Below are 26,623 nucleotides of genomic sequence, written 5' to 3' on the forward strand. Positions count from 1 at the left end.
ATAGGAAAAGCTTTGCCCAATCCTCCTTAGTTTTAGTGTTTCACCCCTGTTGATTCTCTCCAGTTTATCTTTATTTTAAAATAATCATAATAATCATAATAATCATTTTTATTTATAGTTTTGAGTTCCAATTTTTATCCCTCCTTCCCTTCCTCCCCTGCCCCCTCCCGGAGGTGGCCAACAATCAGATATGGGTTATACATGTATGATTATGTAAAACATGACCATATTTGTCATTTTGTACAAGAAAACTTGATTAAAAGAAAAAAATGAAAGTGAAAAATAACCTGCTTCAGTCTGTTCCATCAACATCTTTCCAGTTTATCTGGTAGAAATCTTATTTGTATGGGGCTGTTTCCAGGTTGCTCCCCACCCCCACTGGATTGTGAGAGCAGGGATTTGTCTTATTTCCCTTGCTTAGTACAGGGTCTGGCTTAATAGTGTTTAATAAATGCTTGTTGAGTGACTAAACCAAGTGCCGCTACCCACTGCACCACACTGCCTAATGAGCAGATCTATCCGAAAGGGGAATGGGCTGGCTCTGGAGGTAGTGATCTCCCTGTCTCTGGTGGTCTTTAACCAGCACCTGATGGCCACTTGTCAGATTAGAATAGATGGCCTCTGGGGTTCCTTCAACCTCTCACATTCTCTGATTCCATCATATTCTTTACTGTGTATATATGTGTTTACTTTTATTTTATATGATTAATTCTGAAGCCAAGGTCATTCCCATCATCCCCCAGGGAAGAGGTGGGGGCATCAAAGGATGACTCAGCAATCTGAACGGGGAAGAGGGGGAGGGGGTGGAGCAAGGAGCTAGACCCAGAAAAATTGTCTGCTGTCTATTGGCCTCTGTGAATGTGGTGTTATCTGAGCTCTGCCAATGAGATGGGAAGCACAGAGTCCTGGAAACAGGAATCCATCAGGGACCTTGGCTTGAAGAAGAAGGAGTAGCTCAGTCAGGTGGAAGACAGGCTGGGGGGCAGGACAAGGCTTCAGATCTCGGGGTCTCAGAAGCCCATGGACCACGTGGTGCTGAGGCCACATGAGCTATAGAGGTAAAGCCAGGACCAGTCGCTATTTAGGCTCAGAGGATTTGGGGCTAAATGGTGCTTCATAGATCATCAAGCCCGGCCCTTTCACATCAGAGAGAACGAAACTGAGGCATAGAGAAAGCAAGGGGATTTTTGACAGTCCCGGGGTTATTCCGAGGCAGAGATGGGGCTAATCACCAGGAGCAGGATGCAGTGGAAAGAGAACTGGGTTCAGTCTGTTTCCCTTCTCATCAGCCTAGAGAGACCTCCATCCAGGGGCCTGCTCCCCTGATTGGTGAGTCCTTAGCCCGGACCACCCCAGCCAGGATCCCTTCATTCCTAGCTGCATTCACTCTCAGGGCTCCTTCATCCCCTCAGCAGTAGCTGTGGCCCCATGCAGGGACCCTGCCCCCTCCCCAACCGCCTCCTTTCCCTTCAAGTTGTCCTCCCCTTGAGAATGTCTACTTGTGTTGGTGTCCCCAGGACTTAGCACAGTGCTTTACACAGTAAGAGCTTTAATAAATGCCCTATTATCAATCTACCTCCCCATCTTCCCATCTATCCACCTATCAACCATCTACCTGTCTTCCTGTTATCTACCTATCTACTTATCTGTCATCTGTCTTCCCATCTCTCCATCTGTGTATCTATTAATCTATCCATTCATACATCTAGCTACCCTACCTATCATCTATTAAGCTAGTTTTCCCTTCATCTATAACCTATCATTTTTCTATCCATTAATTTTTCAATCGTCTATCTACTCATCTATCTGTTATCTACTTACCTGTCTATCATCTCTCTATCCATTCATCCATCTATCTATTATCTATCATAGAATTTAGATCTGAAAGGGGACTCTAGAGATTATTTGGCCAACCTCTTTTTCTTTTTTTTGTTTTGTTTTTTTGGTGAGGCAATTGGGGTTAAGTGACTTGCCCAGGGTTACACAGCTAGTAAGTGTTAAGTGTCTGAGGCCGGATTTGAACTCAGGTCCTCCTGAATCCAGGGCCGGTGATTTATCCACTGAGCCACCCAGCTGTCCCCCAACCTCTGTTACAAATGAGAAAACTGAGGCCCAGAGAGAAGTGACTCAGGCTGGTAGATTTCCTCTAGGAAAATTAACCAGGCCAGAGAGGACAGGCCAAAGGTAAGAGAGAGAGCCAGAGCCAGCAGCCCTCATAGGAGGGGATAGTATGTCGCTGCTAGTATTAGCACAGGAAGCCAAATCTCTTTGTTGGCTCAAGGCCAAAGGGTCTTCGCGGAGGGAGGTGACTAATTCCATGCAGGCAGGAAGTGACAGAGAAAGATGTGGGGGGTGGGGGAAGAGAAGTGAGAGGGGGCTTAATAGGAGGGTACCTGCTGCAAAGGGGAAGCTGGGTGATAGAGCACTGGGCCAGAAGTCAGGAAGACTGAGTTCAAATCCAGCCTCAGACACTTACTAGCTGTGTGACCCCGGGCATGTCATTTAACCCCGTTTGCCTCAGTTTCCACATCTGTAAAATGAGCTGGAGAAGGAAATGACCAACCCCTCCAGTATCCCTGCCAAGAAAACCGCAAATGGGGTCACGTAGAGTTGGTCACAGCTGAACAACAACAACTACAAAACCCACGTCCATGTCTGCGGCAGCCCTGGGATCCCACAGCCAGAACTAGGGGGACAGATTCTCCCCGCCCCCCTTCATCTCTCTCCTGAGCCCATATCATCCGTAGTCTGCTCAGCATCTCCACCTGATGCCCCTCCCCCAACTTGCCTCTATCTGCTGAAGGGCTTACCACCCCTCCTGTCACCCAAGTGACTGAGTATCCCAGGAGAGTTCGACTTCCTTCCTCATAGCCCAGAAACAGGCCTTGGAAGCCAGCCAATCCCACCCAAAGGAGTGAGAACTTAAGATTCCTGCCCTAAAATCTCAGATCTAGGCCTAGAAGGCCTGAAGGCACATGAGAAAACTGAGAGATTATGTGACTTGCCTAGGGTCACAAGGTAATAAATAGCAGAGTTAAAAGTTATTATTAATAATAATACAGGGGCAGCTAGGTGGCGCAGCGGATAGAGCACTGGCCCTGGATTCAGGAGGACCTGAGTTCAAATCCGGCCTCAGACACTTAACACTTACTAGCTGTGTGACCCTGGACAAGTCACTTAACCCCAATTGCCTCACTAAAAAAAAAAATTAAAAAAAAATAATACTAGCACTACTATCTATCTCTCCTTAAGGTTTGCAAGGCACTTTACAAATATCATGTCATTTTATCCTCACAACAACCCTTGGAGGTAGTTGCTGTTATCATTGCCATTTTGTAATGTGAGGAAACTGAGGCAGACAAAAATTAAGTGACTTGCCCAGGGTCATATAGAGGTAGTAAGTATGTAAGGCCAAATTTGAGAGAGAGAGAGAGAGAGAGAGAGAAAGCATTTTTTAAGCACTTACTATATCCCAGTCACTTTTTAAGTGCTAGAGATAGAAATACAAACATTAACAGGCAGGTTACACAAGCTAGACAGTCTATTCCCTGAATCAAAAAGGAGTAGCTTGAAGCCTGGGTGTGGCACACAGTGAACAGTCAGTGGGGAAATGAGGTGGGGTGCTGGGCCCTAGCAAGACAAGGGGAAAACTCCCCTGTCACAGGCAGGGGACACACAGGGAAGCCTGAGTTTCTGATGGAGTAGAGCTAGAAGCTCTCCGACACTTGGGAGATGCCCCTTCCTACCCCCACCTCCCAATTCCACCACCCACCTTTCCTGATATTCACTTGTTTTGAGACAAACCTCCAATTTCAGATTCAGAGAGGCTGGGGTTGGACATCCCACATCCCTGTAGGATATGGGAGCTTTTGAAAACAAGTTACCAAAAATATGTTTTTCTTTTCTTTTTTCAATGGAATGGAGCATGGAAAGGAGAGAAAATCAATTTCTGTCCATTTATTTTTTGTTTGTTTGTTTGTTTGTTTTTTTGAGGGGCAAAGAGGGTTAAGTGACTTGCCCAGGGTCACACAGCTAGTAAGTGTCAAGTGTCTGAGGTCAGATTTGAACTCAGGTCCTCCTGAATCCAGGGCCGGTGCTTTATCCACTTTGCCACCTGTCCATTTATTTTTTTTTTAAATGTATGAGGTATTTTATTTTTTCCGTTACATGTAAAGATAGTTCTCAACTTTTGTTTATACATGCTTTACAATTTCAGATTTTTCTCCCTCCCTCCCCTCCCTCCCCCCTCCCCTAGACAGCAGGTAATCTGATATAGGTTATATCTATATATCTCTATACATATACATATAGATATATATATATATACACACACACATATATATACACATAATAACATTAATCCTATTTCTGCATTAATCCTGTTACAAGAGAAAGAATCAGAGCAGTGATGCAAAACCTCAAAATAGAAAAAAAAAACAACAGCACCCAAAACAAAAGAAATAATATGGTTCAATCAGCATCTATACTCCACAGTTCTTTCTTTCTTTTTTTTTCTTGGATTTGGAGATCCTCTTCCATCATGAGTTCCCTGGAACTCTTCTGTACCATTGCATTGGTGAGAAGAATATAGTCCATCACAGTAGGTCAACACTCAATGTTGATGATACTGTGTACAATGTTCTTCTGGTTCTGCTCATCTCACTCATCATCAGCTCATGTAAGACCCTCCAGGTTTCTCTGAACTCTTCCTGCTCATCATTTCTTACAGCACAATAGTATTCCATTGTATTCATATACCACAACTTGTCCAGCCATTCTCCAATTGATGGGCACCCCCTCAACTTCCAATTCCTTGCTACCACATAAAGAGCAGCTATAAATATTTTTGTACATGTGGGTCCCTTTCCCCCTTCCATGATTTCTTTGGGCAAAAGACCTAAAAGTGGGATTGCTGGGTCAAAGGGTATGCACAGCTTTATAGCCCTTTGGGCATAATTCCAAATTCCTCTCCAGAATGGTTGGATCAGCTCACAGCTCCACCAACAATGCATTAGTGTTCCAATTTTCCCACAGCCTCTCCAACATTTATTATCTTCCCTTTTTGTCATTTTAGCCAATCTGATAGGTGTCAGGTGGTACCTCAGAGTTGTTTTAATTTGCATCTCTCTAATCATTAGAGATTTAGAGCATTTTTTCATATGGGAATAGATAGCTTTGGTTTCTTCATCAGAAAACTGCCTGTTCATATCCTTTGATGTCCATTTATTTTTAAATAGAGAGGTAGGGGGTGCTCAGGTATGGAATGTCCTTTGAGCTGAGCTCACAGGATTATTCATTTCCCTTAACTGTCTTTGTTACAAGAGATCTGTCTCCAAGTGGGAGTAAATGTAATGTAAATGTAACATACAAGCAAAACACAACACTTAGACAAAAAGCAAGTGATGCTGAAAACCTCTCTCTGTGTTTGGCCAAGCCGGAAAGGGTTTCAGACTTCAGCGATAGGATCATTGACATTCAGATAAGGCTCTGGGGAGAGTAATCACAGAGAGTGCCAATAAGGAAGATGAAGAATTCAGCAGGCCTTCTCTCCTTCTCTCTGTCCCCCAGGAGCTCCCAAGCTCTTTCAAACAAGATTCTGAATATTCTGATCAGAGGCCTCCACTTCAGCAGCAAAGAAGGGAAGATGGCTTTCCCAAGGTCACAGAGAGTCGAGCATTTGGGAAGAGAATCCAAGGCTCCCTTCTCCAGGCTCCTACATGGGGCTGCCCACCATGGTCGATTTATGGGGTGGGGTGGGAACTCTACAAAGGGAGCCCAAAGTCACTCCTGACCTCCCCAATTCAGCACCAAATACATTGGCCTAACACATTCTGCATTTGGTTCATATCCCAGATCTGATTATCAATTACTAAACATTTATTAAGCACCTACTATGTGCAAGGCATGAGACTGGAGATATTTTTTAAAACTGCACCAAAATCTGCCCTCACGAGGAAACCTTGGATCTCTGGAGGGAAGATAAAATGTCTACATACATATATGTATAGCCATAGCTTCCTTATCTTAGGGAGATATGTGTGTGCATGGGGATAAGAATGGCACCTCTGGGGGGCAGCTAGGTGGTGCAGAGGATAAAGCACTGGCCTTGGATTCAGGAGGACCTGAGTTCAAATCCAGCCTCAGACACTTGACACTTACTAGCTGTGTGACCCTGGGCAAGTCACTTCTATCTGCCTCAGTTTCCTCATCTGTAAAATGGAGATAATAACAGCACTTACCTCCCAGGATTATTGTGAGGCTCAAAGGAAAGCATATTTGTAAAGCTCTTTACAATCCTTAAAGCAAGATAGAATTGCTAGCTATTATTTTGGGCGGGGGGGAGTGGGGCAATGAGGGTTAAGTGACTTGCTCAGGGTCACACAGCTAATAAGTGCCAAGTGTTTGAGGCAGGATTTGAACTGAGGTCGTCCTGAATCCAGGGCTGGTGCTTTATCCACTGAACCACCTAGCTGTTATTTTTTTAAAAACCCATCACCATGGGGGGGTGGCTAGGTGGCACAGTGGATAAAGCACCAGCCCTGGATTCAGGAGTACCTGAGTTCAAATCTGACCTCAGACACTTGACACTTACTAGCCTTGTGACCCTGGGCAAGTCACTTACCCCCCCCCATTGCCCTGCAGAAAAAACAAAAAACAAACAAACAAACAAAAAAACCCATCACCATTAGCCTTGCATTTACTCATTCAATCAGGCTGCATTATGGAATTATACTCTTGAGCAAATCAAGCAACTTTTCTGAGGATTATCCACCCTTTTTCATTTTTTTTTAAGGCAGGTCAATGAGGGTTAAGTGACTTGCCCAGGGTCACACAGCTAGTAAGTGTCAAGTGTCTGAGGTCAGATTTGAACTCAGGTCCTCCTGAGTCTAGGGCTGGTGCTTTAGCCACTGCGCCACCTAGATGCCCCCTCCTTTTTCATTTTTAATATATCTTGTTTTGATGCCTCCATTTCCCCCTGTGGCAGATAGCCACCCCTTATAGCAAAGCATAGAAAAGGAGAAGGAAAGGAAGCTGAGCAAAGGCAACAAATATAACAACCAATGATCTTGGTCAAGATTACAGAGGCAGAATTTGAACCCAGGCCCTCCTCCCCCCCACCCAAAGCAAGCATGCTTTGCATTGTACTCTGCTTGGTCATTATAATGTCTGCCTCTTTTCAAAGGGAGAAAGCCATTCACAGCCAGCTGGGAAGGAGTCCCATGAGCCAAGAGCTCTGTGATAGGATGCTGTTGATCCCAGGGTCAAGGTGGGAGTGGGCATGCCCCAGACCATCTATGGGACAGATGGCTGGCTGCCTACATCCACCCCCTACCCCGTGCCCTCTGCCCTCCCCCCTCCCCCACCCTGCCAATAGTCACCCAGAGCATGCTCCCAGCATGCTCTAATGAGCCTGGCCCATGACGAGGGGGGCAGTGGGTGGTGTTCTTACAGGAAGAGAAGGGCACGCCTGCCTACCAGGGTGTTTGGAGCCGATAAAAATTGGAAAGGGGAGGGAAGCGGTGCTACGAGGAGGGGGAACATCCCACTGCCCTTGGCCTTCGAGAAAGCTGGGGCCCCTGAGGGAAGTGAGAACAATGGGGGCCTCCCTCCAGGACTGGCCTTTGCCACTTCTCCAGGAAAGCGGCTGCTCTGGCCAGCCCAGAGTGAGGCCTGTTGATGAGGCTGGAGCTACAGCCAAGAACAAGATGGAAAAAGAAATAAACGGGAACTAGTGTGTTCCCAAGACCCCGCTGACATTTTCTGCCACCCCACATTCAATCAAACATGGGCTAAGTTTCCACTAGGCAAGAGCTAGGCCAAAGAGGCAGCTGGGTGGTACAGTAGATAGAACACTGGACCTGGAGTCAGCAAGACCCGAGTTCAAATCCAGCCTCCTGGAATTCACTTAACTGCTGCCTGCCTCAGTTTCCCCAACTGTAAAACAACAGTTCTGCTGTAAGGATCAAATGAAACACTATTCATAAAGTGTCTGGCACATAATAGGCACTCAAGAAATGCTAGTTTCCTTCCCTCCAAAATCTAAATACCCTGCCATTGTCTGCGTCACCTCGGACCTCCCTGATCTTGGTTCTTCATCTATTCAGTCTCAGATATGAGAGCTGGACTGGATGGCCTCTGAGTTCTCTTCCATCTCTAGATGTGTGCCCCTTTGAAGAAGAGATGAGGAAATACACTTTTCTTCCTTCTTTTGCAGGAATGGGGTGGGGTGGGGGCAGCTACAAGACTGAGGCATGCTGGGTATGAAGTCCCTTCTAACTCTGCACTCATGATTCTATGACCTCATGCAAATCAGGGAACCTCTCTGGGCCTCGGTTTCCTTATCTGACAGATGACAAGCTTTGGACTAGATAATCTCTCTGGGCCCCTTGATCTCTGAATATATGATCATCTTGACATCAGTGACTTCCCAATCTACATTTACAGCCTTAATGTGTCTCCTGAACTTCAGGCCCCTATCACCAGCTGCCTGTGGGACATCTTCACTAAATGTTCTACCATCATTCTCAAACCCAATGAGTCTAAAACAGAACCCACCCTCCCTACCTCTGCCCCCCAAATCCATCCCTCCTCAAAACTTCTCTTTTTCTCTTGAGTCATCTGGGTTCCAAAGCTCAGTCTCACTTAACTCTTTCCTTGCCCTCATCCCCCTTAGTGAATCAAATCCTATTGATTCTGGCCCCCATGACAACTCTCCTATCTGTTCCTTGCTCTTCCTCCCATAGCCAACAACCTAGTTCAGACGTTTCACTGACACTTTCCCGGATTATGGTAATAACCTCCTGATTGGTTTCGTGGTTTCCAGCCTCTTCCCTCCTCCAATCCGGCCTCCACACGGCTGCCAAAATAACCTTCTTAGCCACAGCTCAGACTGAAGCTACCTTCCTCACAAATATTCAGTAGCTCCCTCTTGCCTCTTTAGTTACAATTAAAAAGTCCTCAGTCTGACGGTTAAAGCCCTCCCCAATCTGATTTCTGTCTCTCTTTCCTTCCTAGTCTGTTTCTCCTATCATTCCCTTTCACATACTATTTGTCCAGCCAAACTGGACTACTCAGAATTCTTCCACTTTGACTTCTCTCTCCAGCCTCTGAGCTCTTCCATCAGCCTCTGTCCCCACCTTCCTTTGAAGTTCAGCTCAGGCTCCGTGTTCTTTGGGAAGCCCCCCGGGATCTCCTCCCCCCTCCTTCTAAACCCTCCTCTTGCTGGTACTCTGGTCAAAGATTGGGGGAGCCTAGATTCAGGTCTAGGAAGGACCTGAGGTCATTAGAGGTCATTGAGTCCACCTGTGCCTTTGAGGAAGATGAGGCTCAGGGGGACGAGTGACTTGCCCAGGGTCATACAGTGAGAATGTCTGAAGCAGGATTCAAACTCAGGGCCTCCTGATTCCCAGCCACAGCATTCTATTGCTAGGTCATGCTGCCCTCTCCCTTCTAGAATGATTTTGTATTTACTAACCCATGTCCATGTTGTATCTCCACCTACAGCCCTTTTCTTTTGCTATGTTCCAGCAGAACAGAAGCTCTTTGAGGGCAGGATCTAGTTTGGTTGTTGCCTAGCAAAGTGCCTTGCACACAGTAGGTGCTTAATAAGTGCCTATGGATTGATGTGCAACCCATCTAGTACATAGTCTTGCATGTAGTAGGTGCTTAATAAATGCTTGTCGATTGATAGATGTGTAGCCCCAGTCTAATACACAGAGCCTTGCACACAGCAGGTGCTTGATAAATGCTTGTTGATTGATCTGTACCCCTCGCCTAGCACAGTGCCAGGCACATAATAGTCACTGATATTTTGGAGGGTAATTGAGGGAGTTGGGTTAGAGGACCCCTCAGGTGGCTTCCAATCTGGGGAGGAGACTTCAGGTGACCCATAGTGTTGGCTGGAGTGAAAAGGAGGGGTGAGCCCTGAACCACAACCCAGGGTTGAGTTTGGTTTCTTTTGGACAAGGCCTGTGATCTCATTGATACAGGGAACTCTTGGGTGAGGAAACTCCCTCCACTGGCACAGGTTGACACCTATGTGGTAACTTACAGCCTTGCAGTTTCCTAGAGGTTTTGTGATTTGTCCAAGTGCCACACAGCCTGTACGTGTCAGAGGCAGACATGGACTCCAGGATTCCTGTCTCCAAGACCAGCTCTCTGCCCACTGGACCCCCCTGCTTTTCCCTTACAGCCCCAGGGGAGAGAGATCGCCCAATCCCCTGGGTCAGAGAGGCAGTGCCACCCTCCCTTCCGGAGCATTTCTCCTCCTGAGGCCAGCACAGAGGCTGGGGAGCGTGGTTGGATTTGCTGATGCCCACAGGCTCCAGGCTCAGAGGGGGCTGGCAGAGGACCAACGAGGATGGAGCCAATCCCAAATGGTGGCTTTTACTTTCCACTCAGGATCATTGCTGAGATGGAATAACCATTAGACACGCTCACTGTGGAGCTTTCAGAACCCTTCAGGCCCGAACCATCCCACCTGACCAGAGGGAAAATGGACGTTGGGTAGATTGTGATTCTCATTGAGCCTCATTATGCCTCGTAGGCTTTAGGAAGGAAGGACGTTGGAAGCCAGTGAGCCCCCTATTTTACCGAGGAGGTGACTTACAGATACAAGGTCACAAGGGTAGGAAGAGATGAGGCAGGCTTCAGATTCAGGCCCGTGGACAAGGTACCACACTGCCTCCTGTTCGTGGAGGCTCCTAACATCAGCCCTTCCACCACATCAGGCTCTTACCCTGGGCTCCATGAACCTGTTCAAAAAAATTATTTCGATGACTGCATTTCAATAGCATCATTTACCTTTGTAATCCCGTGTGTTTTATTTTGTGCCTCATTTTGTAAGTAGGTTCATAGGTTCCACCAGATGGCCCAAAGGGGTCTGGACACACAAGTGGTTAAGAACCCCTGCCCTTGAGTATCTAGAGAAGCCAAGGGTTGTTGGCTCCTGGTATATGTTGCTGTTGTTCAGTTGTGTCTGACTCTCCATGATCCCATCTAGGGTTTTCTTGGCAAAGATACTGGAGGGTTTTACCATTTCCTTCTCCGTCATTTCACAGATGAGGAAACTGAGGCAAACAGGGTGAAGGGACTTGCCAAGGCATACGCAGCCAGGAAGCGTCTGAGGCCAGATTTGAATTCAGGTCTTCCCAATTCCCAGGCCTGGCATTCTACCCACTGTGCTACCTACCTGCCTCCTTTCCTGGCACAGAGATTATTAAGAGCTTCTTGACTGACCACATTAGCCTAATACAAGATGGTGAGTGGGAGTGGGGTGAATTAAAAAGCCTAAAGATAATTGAGTTTGGGAAGCATGGTACCATCAGATGATGACCCCCGTCCTTGAATTTCCCCGCTCCTTGGTTTTGCAGAGGGCCACACTCCTTGGAAAGAGTACGGGATTTGGAGTCAGAGAACATAGGTTTAACTTTTCATTTTGCTGTTTACCGCGTGATTAGCCTTGGAAAAGACACTCCACAAGTCTAGACCTCAGTTTCCTGATTTATAAAATGAGGATGTTAAACCATATAACCTCTGTAGCCCTCTCTACCTCTAAATCCTATGCTCCTTTCACGTCTCATGATCATGCCTGGAGGATAAATGTCTATCCCAAGCCATAACCACTGAGCTACACAGACTGCTGGACGAGTTGTCTTTCTCGGTTCCTTTTTGGAAGTGGGTAAACCACTCACTCCAGTATCTAAGGCCTTCTATGTTCCCAAATTAATGGGCCCCTTGAGATGCCACCTCCCAAACCTTGCCCTTCAGGGAGACCCAAGGGAAGTAGGGGAGCAGACCTCTGTTTGGATTGGAGACCAGCCATTGATTGTTTCCACCTACTCCGCCTAGTTGGCTTAATTTTCTATCAGTTGAGTCACCTTCCCATTGAATCCAAGACCCGTTCCACACCCAAGGACCAGAAGGGTAAAAATAAATAATCCTGTACCACTTTCTTTCCCCCTCTCCTGCCTCCCCCACACTCCTCACACCACAAGCATCATTTCAAAGCGGGGCAGACTTCGACTTTGGCTGCAGTATTCCACCCAAACTCTTCTCAGTTCTCAGTTTCCAACCTGGTGGGTCCTGTGCCACCCTATTCAACATCTACATTAAACACCAGCCTACTTCAATCCCCTCATATACCCAGAATCACATTCATATAAAAACCCCAAGCACACAGAATCTAGTCTCTCCTCTCCTCCTCCTCTTTCTTCTTCTTCTTCTTCTTCTTCTTCTTCTTCTTCTTCTTCTTCTTCTTCTTCTTCTTCTTCTTCTTCTTCTTCTTCTTCCTTCTCTCTCTCTCTCTCTAACACACACACATACACACACATCCATCCATCCAAAAGTCCACCTTGTATTATACCCAAAGGCTCCACATTGGGTAGCAGCCAGTGGGCAGGGTGATTCTCCATGTCAGTCTCAGTACCAGATACCAGAGGGCCATTTCTGGAGCACCACAGCTCCAGTCTAGCCCACTGGCCTCCATCGGACACACCATATCCTGAGGACAAGCATCGTTAGGGATTTCTGTTCCCACTGGATCTGGGTCTCCCTTGCCTGAGCTACAAGGTGCCTGTCAGTGTATCTGGTTGATACACAGCTGGACATTTCTCAGAATCAGAGAATCTCAGAAAGCCTCCAAGACCATCTACTGCAAGCTCCTTCTGCCTTTCACTGTCTGTGTGACCGTAGGCACCTCTCCTTGGACCTACAGCATGAGATGACCACCTAAGGATCCTTGGAACACACGCACCCCTTCTCCTGCACACTGAGACAAGTGGTCCACCAGGCTTTGCCCAAGGCCCTCCAGTGAGAGTGAGCCCAGCAGCTCGGACAGCTCCGAGCTTCCCTTACACCATGTCTAACTGTTGCTTAGTTGTAGCTCCCCCTCCCCCTCCCTCCTGCTTTGGTCCTCTAGAGCTAAGCAGAGTAAGTATTATCGGTCCCCACCCTCTGTGATTTATGATGTTGGCTATTGTTCCCAAGGGCAGATTTGGTGTCGGTGTTTTCCTTCAAAATCTGAGTTATAAGTATTTTGGTTCCTGTGCTTTCACATAAAGCATGGCCACACGCACGCACGCACACACACACACACACAGAGTTCAAAGGAGCTTTATCAGAAAAAGGCCCCTTGTGCCTCGCCCCTTTCTTACAACAATGAGACATTTCATATCAAGGACCGCTCCGTAATCATGCCCTGACATTTCCAAATTCCCTCCCCGTGACTCAGTCTGGTATTCAGAAAACATATTTGGTCTCCTTCCCAATTTCCACCCACCCATCCACCTACCCTCTTTAAATTGTTTTGTATAACTTTGTATCAACTTGGCACATAGAACATGGGAGATGGAGTCAGAAGACCTGAGTTTGAATCCTGCTCAGACACTTACTAGCTGTGGGAACATGACAAATCACTTAACATCTCTTGGCCTCAGTTTCCCCATCTGTAAAATGAGAAAAATAACGGAGCACCAACTTCACAGACTGTTGTATAAGGTGCTTTGCAAACCTTAAAGCACTAGATAAATACTAGATAATTAGAATAATTCATACTAATAAGTATCGAAGAAAATAAAGGAGCAAGGATCAGAGCTGTAATAGGAATGGTATAGAGAATTCCCAAATGTGAAAGCTCCCTCTCCCAGAGCAGAACAGTCTTTTTTCTTCAACTTTTAGCCTTGGAAAGTGGCCCAGGATCAAACAGCCAGTAAGTGCCCAAGACAGTACTTGAACCCAGATCCTCCCAGCTTCAAGGCCAGCACTTTATCCTTTTGCCACATCACCTATCCTAACTTTGTATGTCTTTTTTTAATGAAATGTTCTGTCCCCTTGAGAGAATATAAATTCCTGGAGAGCAAAGTGTTTCGTTTTGGTCTCTGTTTCCCCAGTCCTGCACACTTTTTCTTGTTGTTAAGTCGTTTCAGTCGAGTCTGCCTCTCCATGAAGAGGCAACTAGGTGGCACAGTAGATAGAGCACTGGTCCTGAAGTTGGGAGGACCTGAGTTCAAATCTGACCTCAGACATTAGCTATGTAACCCTGGGCAAGTCAATTAATCCTAATTGCCTCAAACATCCAGGGCCCATCTACAGTTGTCTTGATATATATCCTGCCACTGGACCCAGATGGCTTTTGAAGAGAGGGTGAGTTTGATGACCTTGCACAGCCCTCCCTCACTTAAATCCAATTCAGTGCAAGTCACAACATCACCCCAATGCCATGATCCTCTTTGAGGATGAAGGACAAATAATAACAATAACAACAACAACAACCTCTCCATGACCATGGGGTTTTCTTGGCAAAGATATGTCCTTCTCCAGCTCATTTGATAGATGAGGAATTGAAGCAGACAAGATTCAGTGACTTGCCCAGGGTCACACAGCTAGTAAGTGTCTGAGACCAGATTTGAACTCAGGAAGATGTCTTTCAGATTCCAAGCCCAAGGCCCTGTGCACTATGGCGCCACCTAACTGCCCCAGTTCTGCCTGTAGGATCTGCTTCATGATTCCCACCCTACTATGCACCCAGCCATTTCATAGCTCCCTAATCTAGGTAGAAAGGAGAGGCAACAGGGCAGAGTGGAAAGAACAGCAGCCTCAGGAGACAGGCTTCAAATCCTGACTCCAACCCTTGCTAGTTGCGGGGTCCATGGACACCCCTCCAGGGACCTGTTTCTTCATCTACAAAATGATTACAGTCATGATTCTTGTTCCTGCCCAGCGACCCCCTGCAGTTGTCACAAGGAAGGTGCTTTTTCTTTCTTTTTTTTAAAAAGCATTTTCTTATTTTCCAGTTACATGCAAGGATAGTTTTTTAACATTCGTTTTCATAGGATTTTTAGTTCCAAATTTTTCTCCCACGCCCCTTTCCTCCCCCCTCCCCAAGACAGAAAGCAAACTGAAGGTGCTTTTTCAACTCTGAATGATGTAGAATGTGAGCTGTGGTTACTCCCTTTGGTGAGAAGGTACTAGGGTTGGGAGACAAAGTGTCAAGAGTTTAGAGCTGAAGGGGACTTCAGATGTCAGCTAGTCCTTTCCTTTCACTGTACAGATGAGAAAATAGAGTCCAGAAAAGAAGCATGGCTTACTGAATGTTACACAGGTGGTGAAATGGAAAAACTAGAATTGGAAACCAGGGGGAAAGACAGAGACAGAGACAGAGAGGAGACAGAGAGAGAGAGGCAGAGAGAAAGAGGAGAGACAGACAGAGACTGGGGTGGAGGAGGGGGGAATATTTATTATAGTATTATTTTTCTTTTTCATTGATGAGGGATAGAAGGGAGAAAATACATTTTTATTATTGGGAAAATTTTAAATTCAAAATTCAATTAATTAATTAAAATTAAATGTTAAAGTTCTAAGTTCTAATCCTGGTTCTGCTGCCAGTTTTGTTTTGTGAGTCTGGGCAGGCAGCTTGGCCTCTTGGGTTGTTGACATGTATCTTCCACTCCCAAAATTGTGCAAAAAGTCAGGAGGAGACGTGGGTTCCTTGTTTATTACTTTCCAGATTATTATTGTCCTGCTTCCCCTGGAAACTAGCCCTCAAGTGCTCCAGCATCTCAGTTCATGAGGTTGAGGCTGGCAAATTCCAAGGGTCCAAAATGGAAACTGGAAATGATGCTAAAGCCAGAATTCTTGAACTGGAATCTGTAAACTTGTCTTTTAATAACTATATTTTGATATAATGGGTTTCCTTTCTAATCTTATTGCTTTATTTGAATGAAGTTAAAACCTCATTGGGAGAAAGGACCCTTGCCTACTCCAAACACTGTCCATGGTGTCCATGACACAGAAGGGACTGAGAACCCCTACATGGGGGTAAGGAGAGAGGGAAGCAGGTAGGACTTCCAAACCAGCCTCCAGTCAGAGCATTTAGTCAAATGGGGGTAGGTGGGGGAACAAGAATTAATAATGCAGTTTCTCCATCTGAAGAGGGAGATGTTAAGTGCTCATGGACAAGTGCTAATGGATCCTGAGAAAGGCACTCTAGGCTAAGCACTTCATGGAGGGGTGGGGCTGGGGGTATTACTCACAAATGATATTGATAGGGAAGGGGATCCTGGTGCATCCAGATAAGAAGAAATATGAGCATCAGCTGAGTGATTCGAGTGGGAGGAAATTGAAGACTATTCAAGTATCTGATGAGCTAGTTATGTGAAAAGGGGTCTAGAGTTCTACTACTTGGTCCCAGAGGTCAGAACTAGGATTAATGAAGGGATATTGAGGAAAGGAAGATTTCAGTTCAACAATAAGAAAACCTAACACTCACAACTGGCCAAGAGTAGAATGAGCTGCCGTTGGAAGCAATGGGCCGGTTCTCCATCACTGGAGATCTTAAAGGAGACACTGGATGATCAGTGATTGGAACTATTATAGAGGGGATTCCCCTTCAGGTATGGCTCAGACAAGATGACCTTCAAAGTCTCTTCCAATGCTAAGATTCTGAGAATTTATGAAATGAACATTAAATAATAATTCTTTGATTTCTCCCTTGTCCCTTTCTTTCTAGAAATTGGTGCCCCTACCAGCAAACCAGGCTGATCACCTTTGTAGCCTCCTGCAAAACTGAGAAATTCCTTGTCCATTCTCAACAGCCCTGTCCTCTTGGGACTCCTGACTGTCAGAAGGTCAAAGTCATGTGAGTAGGATCCAGGGGGATACTGGGGATTTGATGAAAAGGGAAGGACTTTATCGAAGATCTGTCTGTCTGTCTCTATCTCTCTGTCTCTCTGTTTTTGTCTTTTGGTGTTTGTCTGTCTCTCTGTCTCCCTCTCTGTGTCTGTGTCTGTCTCTTGTCTCTGCCTCTCCCTCTGTCCCTCTCTGTCTCTTTGTCACTCTGTCTCTGTCTCTCTGTTTCCCTCTGTGCATTTCTCTGTCTCTCCCTCTGTTGCTCGCTCTCTGTCTTTCTCTGTGTCTGTGTTTCTCTCTCTTTGTCTCTGTCTTTCTCTCTGTTCCTGTCTCTATCTCTGTCTCTCTGTCTCTCTCTCTGTTTCTCCTCATCAACGGGTACCAAGGGAAACTGTCAGAGTGCCTGGTCCTGGCTTGGGAAGAACAAGAAAATTCCAGGCAGAGGGAAGGAGCAGGACAGAGTGGACTGCTGAGATGGGTCAGACTGAGAAGAGTAGAGGGGAGGGTGGATCTACAAACCTGCAGGTTTTCTTCAGAGGAGAAGCATGTGCCAGCTGAGCCACGAATGGTTACCTATGGTCTCCTCCTCTTTCAGGTACCGGCTCACCCTGAAGCCAGTATATCATGTGAAACAGAAAGTCCACACCTCTGTGGTCTGGAAGTGTTGTCCCGGTTACAGTGGGTCTGACTGCAAACATTACGGTAAGACCGGTCCTCAGGTCACAAGGGATGGGGAGGTGGGCAGGGTGCAACTTTGATCATGGACTTCCCAAAGGAGAATTTCTATATGACTAAGTGGAATGTTCCCACCCCCATGAGACTTTTCCTGCCTATCATAGCCTACTTCAAATTCGGGGAACAGAATAAATATTTATATGGCACCTACTAGGTGCCAAGCACTGTGTTATGTGCTTGTTACAAGTATCATCTCATTTGGTCCTCACAACAAACCTTATAAGTAGTTGCTATTATTATCACCACCATTTTACAGTTGAGGAAACTGAGAGAAATGGAGGTTAAGTGACTTGCCTAGGGCCACACAGATAGTAAATATCTGAGGATATATATGAACTCATGTCTTCCCACTTTCAGGCCCAGCACTGCATCACCTAGCACCTTCAATGTCCCTCCCCAACTTCCCTTTCTCACAGACCCTACATCCCAACTCTGCTATAGAAAGCCATCCCTTATAAATCTCAGCCATTACTGTTTGCACTCAGGTTGGCATCACTGAGCAGTGTTTTAAGCATGTCCCTTCTCTAAGCCTCAGTGTACTCATCCATAAAGTGATGAGAAGTCAGAAAAGATGACCACGAAGGTGCTATCCAGTTTTAAATTCTGATCCCCCTTCGCATTCCTACTTCTTCCTTCCTCCCCCATCAAATGCTGGGGACAACCTTTGTCTCTCCTACTCAGCCTTTTTCCCCTTTTCCTGGCCATGGGAAAAATTCTGATGGTCTGGTGGATGGAAAAGGTGGACTTAGAGACATGTGGCCAAAGCCATCCCCTGGCCATCCCCGTGACTCTTTGTGTGACCTGCTCAGAGAACTTTAACATCTCTCGATGCTTTGACCCAATGCCCTCTGCCACCTCTCTTCAGCAGACCCTTCTGTGATCCTGGAAATAGATGACCAGAGTGAAGGGAAGGAGGATCCTTGGGAAGAGACCCTGCAACATGAAACTGGTTTGGTGCTTTCTTGCTTTGGGAAACTTGGGTCTGTGGGGTTGATCATCATGTGCCCCAGGGAGTTACAGACAGCAGCCAATGGACCCTGTCTTCTCCAGGAGCTTTTGTCTTTGGCCACAACTGGGGCATTTCAGCCAGTCAACAAGTATTGATTAGGCACTTATCATGTGTCAGGTGTGAGGTAGAATGGTAAAAATAGTCCCTGCCCTCAAGAACTCATTGTCTAATGAGGGAGACAACACATCAACAACTGTGTACATTAAAGATATGTGTGTATGTGTACATAGATGTGTGTGTATATATGCACATATATACACACACATATATGTGTATATATACACACATACACACATACACATTTTCATGAGAGGTTTCCATTCCACCTCCACCTCCTCCCACCCCAATACCTAGTCCAGATCATCCTTTGGCTCCCCATTGGCTCCTTCCAATCATACAGAGCAGGGGCCATATTTCAGAAACAATCCTTCCTGCCTCTCCGTGTGGTCCCCATTTCTCATCAAGTACAAAACTGCCCCATATTTAAAGAATTAATTTTTTTTTGTGAGGTAATGAGAGTTAAGTGACTTGCCCAGGGTCACACAGCTAGTAAGTGTCAAATGTCTGAGGTCGGATTTGAACTCAGGTCCTCCTGATTCCGGGGCCCATTGCTTTCTCTACTGTGTCACCTAGTGGCCCCGTATTCTTATAGAATAGACAGATTTGGTTCCATTTGGGAAAATATCCAAAACCGTGTGTATTTTAAAATTCTAAATGTGGGTTCTAATCTGTCCCCCCAGTTTTGGGGGGAAAGTGGCTAAAATCACTGATAAATGAGTTTAGGTTTTTTAAGGGCTTATTAAAAGATATAAGATAGTAAAGAAAAAGAAAGATCGAGAACAGATTTCTTATAGCATGGAAATCCTAGCCTTCCTAAACCTCCCACTTGAAGTCCTCCGACCAAACTGATGTCTCGAACCAAAAGAGGCAGAAATCCCCCTCCAGCATCAACTTCCTCCTTCATGTTCTCCCAGAAATGGGAGGTTCTTCAAGCTGATTGGCTAGTGTCATTCAAATTCATTGGTTCATTGGACCCAAAGGTGGTCTCAAGTTAAGTTCAAAGTTTTTAGCTTCTGAGAACAATACCCTCTTAAAGGCCAGCCAGCTGTGCTTACAATCTAGTTAACTGGAAGTAGGCTAGTCAGCGACCACTCTCACTTAATTTAATCAGTTTAGATTAATCTCCAGGTGGACCTTTGAGTATCTGCTAAATCCCCTTATCTACCACATTCCATTATCTTGACACAACCTGGTAGGGGCCAAGAAGGTGATTCATGGCTCCACCCAGCCCCCCACCCCCTTGGATCAGCATGGAGTGGCTCACAACCTCTGGAATGTCAGAGCCCTCCATTCTGATCACTCCTCATAAAATAAGCTCTGGGTCACAGTGAGGGACCCAATATATGGGCTGCATTATAATTAATCTTTATCTTGTAATCAGCCCCTCCTTCCAGAAAACCCATAGAATTCCGGAGAGCAATTGAAGAACAAGAGAGCCTCTTGGAAGACCTTCAGAATGACATCCATCAAGCAGCCAGCAGCCTCCTGGATCTTCAGAAGTCCCTAGAAAGTAACGACACAGTGGAAGAGATGAAGGCAAATCGAACTGGACTCGGTAAGCAAGTTTTAATTTGGGGTCAAGGTAGAGTAACAGGTACCAGTTTAGCACAGTGCCTGCCACAGAGTAGGCCCTTAACAGATGTTTATTGGTTGGTTGGTTGATTGATTGATTGATAAGGGAGATGCTTGAATACTTTGGCATGAAGAAAATTGGGGATTTGGTCACCTCTGAGGAATTATTTGGGTAAGAAGTCTTGGGAAAAGTTATATAATCAGCAAACTGTAGAGTTGGAAGGGACCCAGAGTGCACATAGTACTACCTATAGTGGACCTCAAACTCGCTTTATCACATCTTCCCAGGTCACTGTACAGACACGAGTGAAGAGGAACCCTCCACCTCCCGAGGTGGACAGATGGAATCGTTAGAGAACTTGTCCTTGTATCAAACAAAAATGTCCATTTTGTCATTGCCCCCACTTCTGTCCTCCAGGTCGCTCTTCCTCATAAAAGCCCTTCAGGCACTTAAAGGCAGCTCTCACACACCCCTGGGGTCTTCCCTTTTCCAGCCCAAATATCCCTCATTCCTTCATCCAGCCCTAGGGATGGCTTGGTCTCTAGACCCCTTACTGTTCTGATTACCCTCCTTTTGAATCTCTCCAGCTTCTAAATGACTTTCCCAAAAATGTGGCACCAAAGACTGAATCCTATACTCTGGCCATGCCCTGGCCAGGGCAGGATGCAATGGTCTTCTCCCTCCTCATGTTCTGGATGCCTCGCTTCTTACGGCAAGGACAGGGGAGATGATGGTTGCAGTCCATACAACTCTCAGTCCTGGGTAACCCACACTTCAGCTGGTGAGCTGACAAGGGCAGAGGCCTGACTGTGCCATCAAGGCCAGGCTTTCAGCATCAGGGAAGGGGGAGCCATCCACCCTGGCCCAATGTGAATGCCTTCATCTGTCGCTTGCAGGGTCTTCGGATCAATCCTTTCAGCCGGTCCTCCTACGCCATATGGAGACCTTCCTGAAAAATCACTTCAGCCCCATCTGGAGAAGCTTCAATGAAAGCCTCCACAACCTGTCTCATATGGTAAGGAACCTGTCGCGTGATGTGGAGGCCAATCGTCAGAGCATTGAGAGATTGCAGGAGATTGCTGTGCCCAAGACAGACTTCCAGGAGCTGGGCACCAAGTTTGAATCCAAAGTCCAGGAAAACATCCTAAAAGTCAATCAGCTTCGGCACGACTTCAACAGTCAGCTGCATGACCAGCAGCTTGCCTTGAACCACAACCTGTCTGTAGTCAGGGAAGACACTGATTCGAAGGTGAAGAAGATCCAGAAGGCCCAGGAAGTCCACCTACTTCTGACCAATACCAGTACGGTAGGGTCCAAGGAAGAACAGGAGGACCTACAGCTCAGGCTAGGACTGCTGCAGAGCAACCTCTCTGAGCTATCCTTTGCCTCTGGCAGGAGAGAAGATGAAATCTTGAGTGCCCTCAGGCAGCTCAATGAGACCCTCATCAAGCATGAGGAAGAGATCAAAGAGCTCTTCCTCGACTCTGATGAGAACTTTGAGCTTGGCACCAGGCTTGAAGGGCAGATAAGCACCTTGCGAAGCAATAAGGCCATGATTGAGGAGCTCAGGGTCATCTTAATGGAGAAGTCCCTCATCATGGAGGAGATCAAGGAAGACTTTGAGAGGCAGATCCTAGACCTGAACTACACCCTCCATCACCTCCAGGGGAGCCACTCGGACCTGATGAAATATGTGAAGGACTGCAACTGTCAAAAGCTATCCTTTGACCTGAGCCTTCTCCGGGAGGACCAGAGAAATGCCACTCGTTTTCTGGAAGAAACCCACTTGACTCTGGAGGACCAGAAGATGCTGGAGAGCTCTTCGGTCAAGGCTCTGCGCAATGCTGTGGAGGACCTCGCCTTGTCTGTGGATGCCCAGAAGGAGGAGATGGCCCGGGCCAAGGTGAGCAGAGCCTTGCTCAAGGGCCAGGTGCAGGCCCTGGTCGGGGAGGTGGATGGGCTGAAGCGAGTGGACAGGCACATCTTCCAGGAAATCCGCTACCTCAACAATTCCTTTGGCTCTCTCCTGGAAGATGCTTTGAGGCACCAGACTGTGCTGGCCGCCCTATTTGGAGAAGAGATGCTGGAGGAGATAATGGAAGAGGAAGAGGGCAGGTTGCCGGTGACCTACCTTCAAATCGAAGATGCCCTGGATTCCACATCGAACAGACTGAGAGATCAAGCTGTGGACCTGAAGGCTCTCAGGGAGAGGGTAGATGCACTGGAGAGGGTTGGCGAAGATCGGCCACTGAACTCTGGGCAGGGCAAGGCAGGGGTTCTAAGCCGGGCAGAGCACCTGGAACCCAACCATGAAGCCTCGGATGGGGATGGCCTCCAAGAACATGACCTGGCCAGTCTGAAGAGCGAGATCACGCATCTGAGCTCACAGATGGAGAAGTTTGAGTCCCAGATAAGCCGTGACCAAGGGTGCTGCCATCCTGGTGAGATACTGCCCCTCAACCTGTCCTTGAAAAACCTCCAGAGTGACGTCAGGGCTGTGGAACTGGACCTGGCCCAGCATCTCCAGCTGTTCCAGACCCTGTTTGGCAACTACAGAGAACTGGTGGCCACTAACGTCAGCCTGGATCTGAGCAAGCTTCAGTCCGTCCTCAGCAAGAAGGGAAAGAAGCAACAGAGAGAACAGGAGTCTCACCGAAGGAGGGACAAGAAGCAAGTGGAAAAATGGGGAGATCAGCCATTGCCTGGGAGTGGGAGGAGTGACCAGGCCCCCAAGCTCCTTGAGGAAGGTGAGTGTTGGAGGGTTTTCTATGCAAGGGCCATCGTGGGATGGGGGAAATCTCCACAAAGTAAGAATAATAGATTTAAAGCTGGAAGGAACCTGAGAGGTCAAACAGTACACCCTCCTCACATTACAGATGAGGAAATCGGGGCCACAAAAGTTAAGGAATCTGCCTAGAGTCGCAGAGGTAGCAAATCCATCCTTGAGCTTCTACTATGTACTACACTAAACTCCTCAAGGAGCTCACAGTTGAGTATGCAAATAAATATAGTGGAAGCAAGCTATATACAGGATTAATAGGAAATAATCAGCTGAGGGATTTGTTGTTCTTCAGTAGTTTTCAGTCATGTCTGACTCTCCGTGAACCCATTTGGGGTCTTCTTGGCAGAGATACTGGAGTAGATTTGCCATTTCTTTCTACAGCTCATTGTACATATGAGGAAACTGAGGCAAACAGGGGAAGTAATTTTTCCCAGGTCCACCCAGATAGGAAGCGTCTGAGGCCAGATTTGAACTCAGGAAGATGAATTTTCCTGATTCCAGGCCCAACCGCTCTATGCACTATCATACCATGTACTTATCCAAAGGCACTGGAATTAAGGGGGGTTAGGGAAGGCTTCCTATAGAAGGTGGAATTTTAGTTGCACCCTAAAAGGGAGCCAGGGAGGGCAGTGGTCAGAGTGGACCCACAGTTGGGATTTGAACCTGGGGCGAAAACTCCAAATCCAATCACACTCTTTGTGTTGTCACACCAGAGGACCTTCTAGAAAGCCAGCCTCAAAACTAGGAAAACCTGGGTTCAAGTCCAGTCTCTGACATATACTGGCCCATGTGACCTTAGGCAGATGGCTTAAATTTCTTGGTCTCCCAGGCAACTCCGTGACTATAAATTACAGAAGCTGCATGACTGGAGGAGAGAATTCCCTACACCAATTAAGTGAAGGAATGAAAACAAAAATTATAATAATGCTTTTTAATCTATCTCATCACCTTACATTTGCATAATAGTTACACATTCCAGAGTACTCTCACATTCATAGCCAGAATTTGAACCCGGATCTCCTGGCATGGTAAGCACTTTATAAAGTTGAATCCAACTTTAGTGTTATTTCTACTACAATACACACTCTATTTTGAGGATAGACGACTGAGATCCAGAAAGTCATTTATTAATTTATGTATGGTATTCCACATCTTCACCTCCCATTCACTTTTTTTTTTAGTGAGGCAATTGGGGTTAAGTGACTTGCCCAGGGTCACACAGCTAGTAAGTGTTAAGTGTCTGAGGCTGGATTTGAACTCAGGTACTCCTGACTCCAGGGCCAGTGCTTTATCCATTGCACCACCTAGCTGCCCCTGCCCATTCACTTTTTAGCCCCTTACAAATCTAGCTTCCAACCAACCCCAAGGACTGAACTGAAATTGTCTCCTCCAAGGTCACCAATGATGTCTCAGTTGCTAAATCCAATGTTCTTGTCTCAGTTTTTATCCTTCTTGGATTCTCTGAAGCATTTGAAACCGTTTATATATTCACAAATTTAGAGTTGGAAGTAACCCCACAAGTCAAGTCGGAACCCCTCATTTGACAGATGAGGAAACTGAGACCTAGCGTAACTTACCCAAGAAAAGCTCCTCTCCTAACTGCAAAATTTAAGTAAGAAGGTTCTGTTTAATTGAAGTTTTTAAAAAGTTCATTTTGAATGAAATACTTTGTAAAGAGCCTTGGATTTGGGCCTGAATTCTAACCCTAACTTCTTGTGAAAAGTCACAAACCTGTGTCAACTCAAGTCACGGTGAACAGTGACTTGAGTTAAATTAGGTGACAGCTGAGGTCCCTTCTGCCTCTAGATCAATGATCCTGAGATCCTAGTTGTAATAACAACAACAACAACAATAAGAAGAAGAAGAAGAGCTGACATTTACATAACACTTGAATATTTTTCAATAATTTTAAATATATCATCTCATTCCTACTATATACATGCACTCACATTTTCCAGATAGTAATTCAAACATAGCTTCCATTAAATACATAAGTCTAAAATAGCAAAGAGTCTTAAGTCAAGAGTGAACATCCACCAAAGATAGAATTAGGTACAGTGATCGTGTCATTTTGGGGGCAGCGAGGTGGCACAGTGGATAGAGCGCTGGGCCTGGAGTCAGGAAGATTCATCTTTGTGAGTTCAAATCCGGCCTCGGATACTAGCGGTGTGACCCTGGGCAAGTCACTTAACCTTGTTTGCCTCAGTTTCCTCATCTGTAAAATGAGCCGGAGAAGGAAATAGCAAACCACTTCAGTGTCTTTGCCAAGAAAACCCCAAATGAAGCAAGAATAGTCAGACACAACTGAAACTATGTTATTTGTCATTGTAGTAAATCCACAAGCATGTATTAAGCACTTACCATGTGCCAAGCACTGTATTAAGCAGTGAGGAGACAAAGAAAGGTCAAAACACTGTCTTTGCCTTCAGGAAGCTCACATTCAAATCGGGGAGACAACTTTCAAAAAAAAAAAACCCAACAACTTATGTATATACTAGCTATATAATGACAAAAGAGAAGCTTCTTTGGTCCTGGAGGTAATAGGGAGTCACTGGTTTTTCCTGAGTAGGGGAGTAACATGGTCAGATCTGAGCACTTCCCATTTTTTATTATACTTGACTATGAACATTTCTCTAACTACGGTTTATTTGATCAAACATTCAAACAGAGCCACTGGATTTAAATATTAAATGAAAAATATGGATGTAATTCTATTCCATAGCAAGAACACCACATGCCTCCTTGAGCCCTTTGGGCAAAAAAGCTAATAAACAAAGCTGTTCCCTGAATCAGTCAACACTCAAGAACTGCCAATCAGCTAGAAAAGGAGATGACCTAACATTTCCCTTCGTTCAGTAGTCTGGTAATAGAAATAACTCGAGTTCAATGGTTAACATCATGCATACATTACTTCAAGAGGACAAGTACCCACTTGAGGCATGAGAAGGAGGTTCAGCTCAGTAGCATTTTTCTGTTTCCAAAGGATGTCTGACAGGTTTGCTTTTAACCACAGTCTTTGTACTGCTGAGGACTTCAAAACACACTTCAAAATATACTCATGATGATGGGGATTTTGTCTGGCATTATTCAATCAAGTGATATGCTTCCCTAGAGTAAACAGCATTTCTGTCAGGCGTTTGGATAACTTGGGTTGGGTGAGTGTGAGCAGTCACATGAAAGGGACATTGGCTGAGATTCTTCCTTTGAAATACACTCTCCAAAAATGGCTAAAACTAAAGAAAGCAATGGCCCACTTACTGAGCGGAAATTGATGATTCCCTCCTAAATACTGACCTCTCCCCCCGATTGTCTCTTACTCTAACTCTTATTAATAAGAGCTAACATTTATATAGGACTTCCTCTAACTCTTATTAGTAAGAGCTAACATTTATATAGGACTTCCTGTGTGCCAGGCCCTATGTTAAGTGCTTTATAAATATTATCTCATTTGAACTTCACAATGACCCTGGGAGAAAAGGACTATTATTATCCTGATTTTACAGATTGGGAAACTGAGACAAATAGGCATTAAGTGACTTGCTCAGGGTCACACAGCTGCTACCTGTCTGAGGCTGCATTCAAACTCAGGTCTTTCTTATTCCACGCCAGCAGGTGCTCCATCTGCTGCATCACTGAGCTAGCTGCCCCTCACCTGTCAGACCTTTCCTTTTGAGTCCCCTTTGCTGGTTCATCATTATCCATGTTCTGTCCTCAGTACAGGAATGACATCCATCTCTCTGTGCCAAATTCTCAGGTGTATTTATCCTGAGCTCCTCCCACAGTGCATCTCATAGGTAGCTCAAATACAGTATTTCTGAAATAGGAATCATCTTCCCCC

General features: G+C 45.9%; 1 protein-coding gene across 3 annotated transcripts in view; it reads left to right on the plus strand.

Moving 5' to 3' along the window:
• The window catches only part of MMRN2 (multimerin 2), a 43,071-nt gene that overhangs the window by 8,809 nt on the left and 7,639 nt on the right, over positions 1 to 26,623 (plus strand). For 2 of the 3 annotated variants that reach the window (XR_006355057.1, XM_043989592.1), the window contains exons 2-6: positions 16,508 to 16,636; positions 17,222 to 17,328; positions 18,227 to 18,310; positions 19,812 to 19,985; positions 20,900 to 22,750. Coding sequence is in view for 2 of the 3 variants with exons in the window: in XM_043989592.1 (XP_043845527.1) it covers positions 16,508 to 16,636; positions 17,222 to 17,328; positions 18,227 to 18,310; positions 19,812 to 19,985; positions 20,900 to 22,750 (2,345 nt within the window). In the remaining variant the exon portion in view is untranslated. The remainder of the gene's footprint in view (positions 1 to 16,507; positions 16,637 to 17,221; positions 17,329 to 18,226; positions 18,311 to 19,811; positions 19,986 to 20,899; positions 22,751 to 26,623) is intronic. The other variant, XM_043989593.1, reaches the window with a different exon arrangement.

This window comes from Dromiciops gliroides, chromosome 2 (assembly GCF_019393635.1).
Source record: "Dromiciops gliroides isolate mDroGli1 chromosome 2, mDroGli1.pri, whole genome shotgun sequence".
NCBI lineage: Eukaryota > Metazoa > Chordata > Mammalia > Microbiotheria > Microbiotheriidae > Dromiciops > Dromiciops gliroides.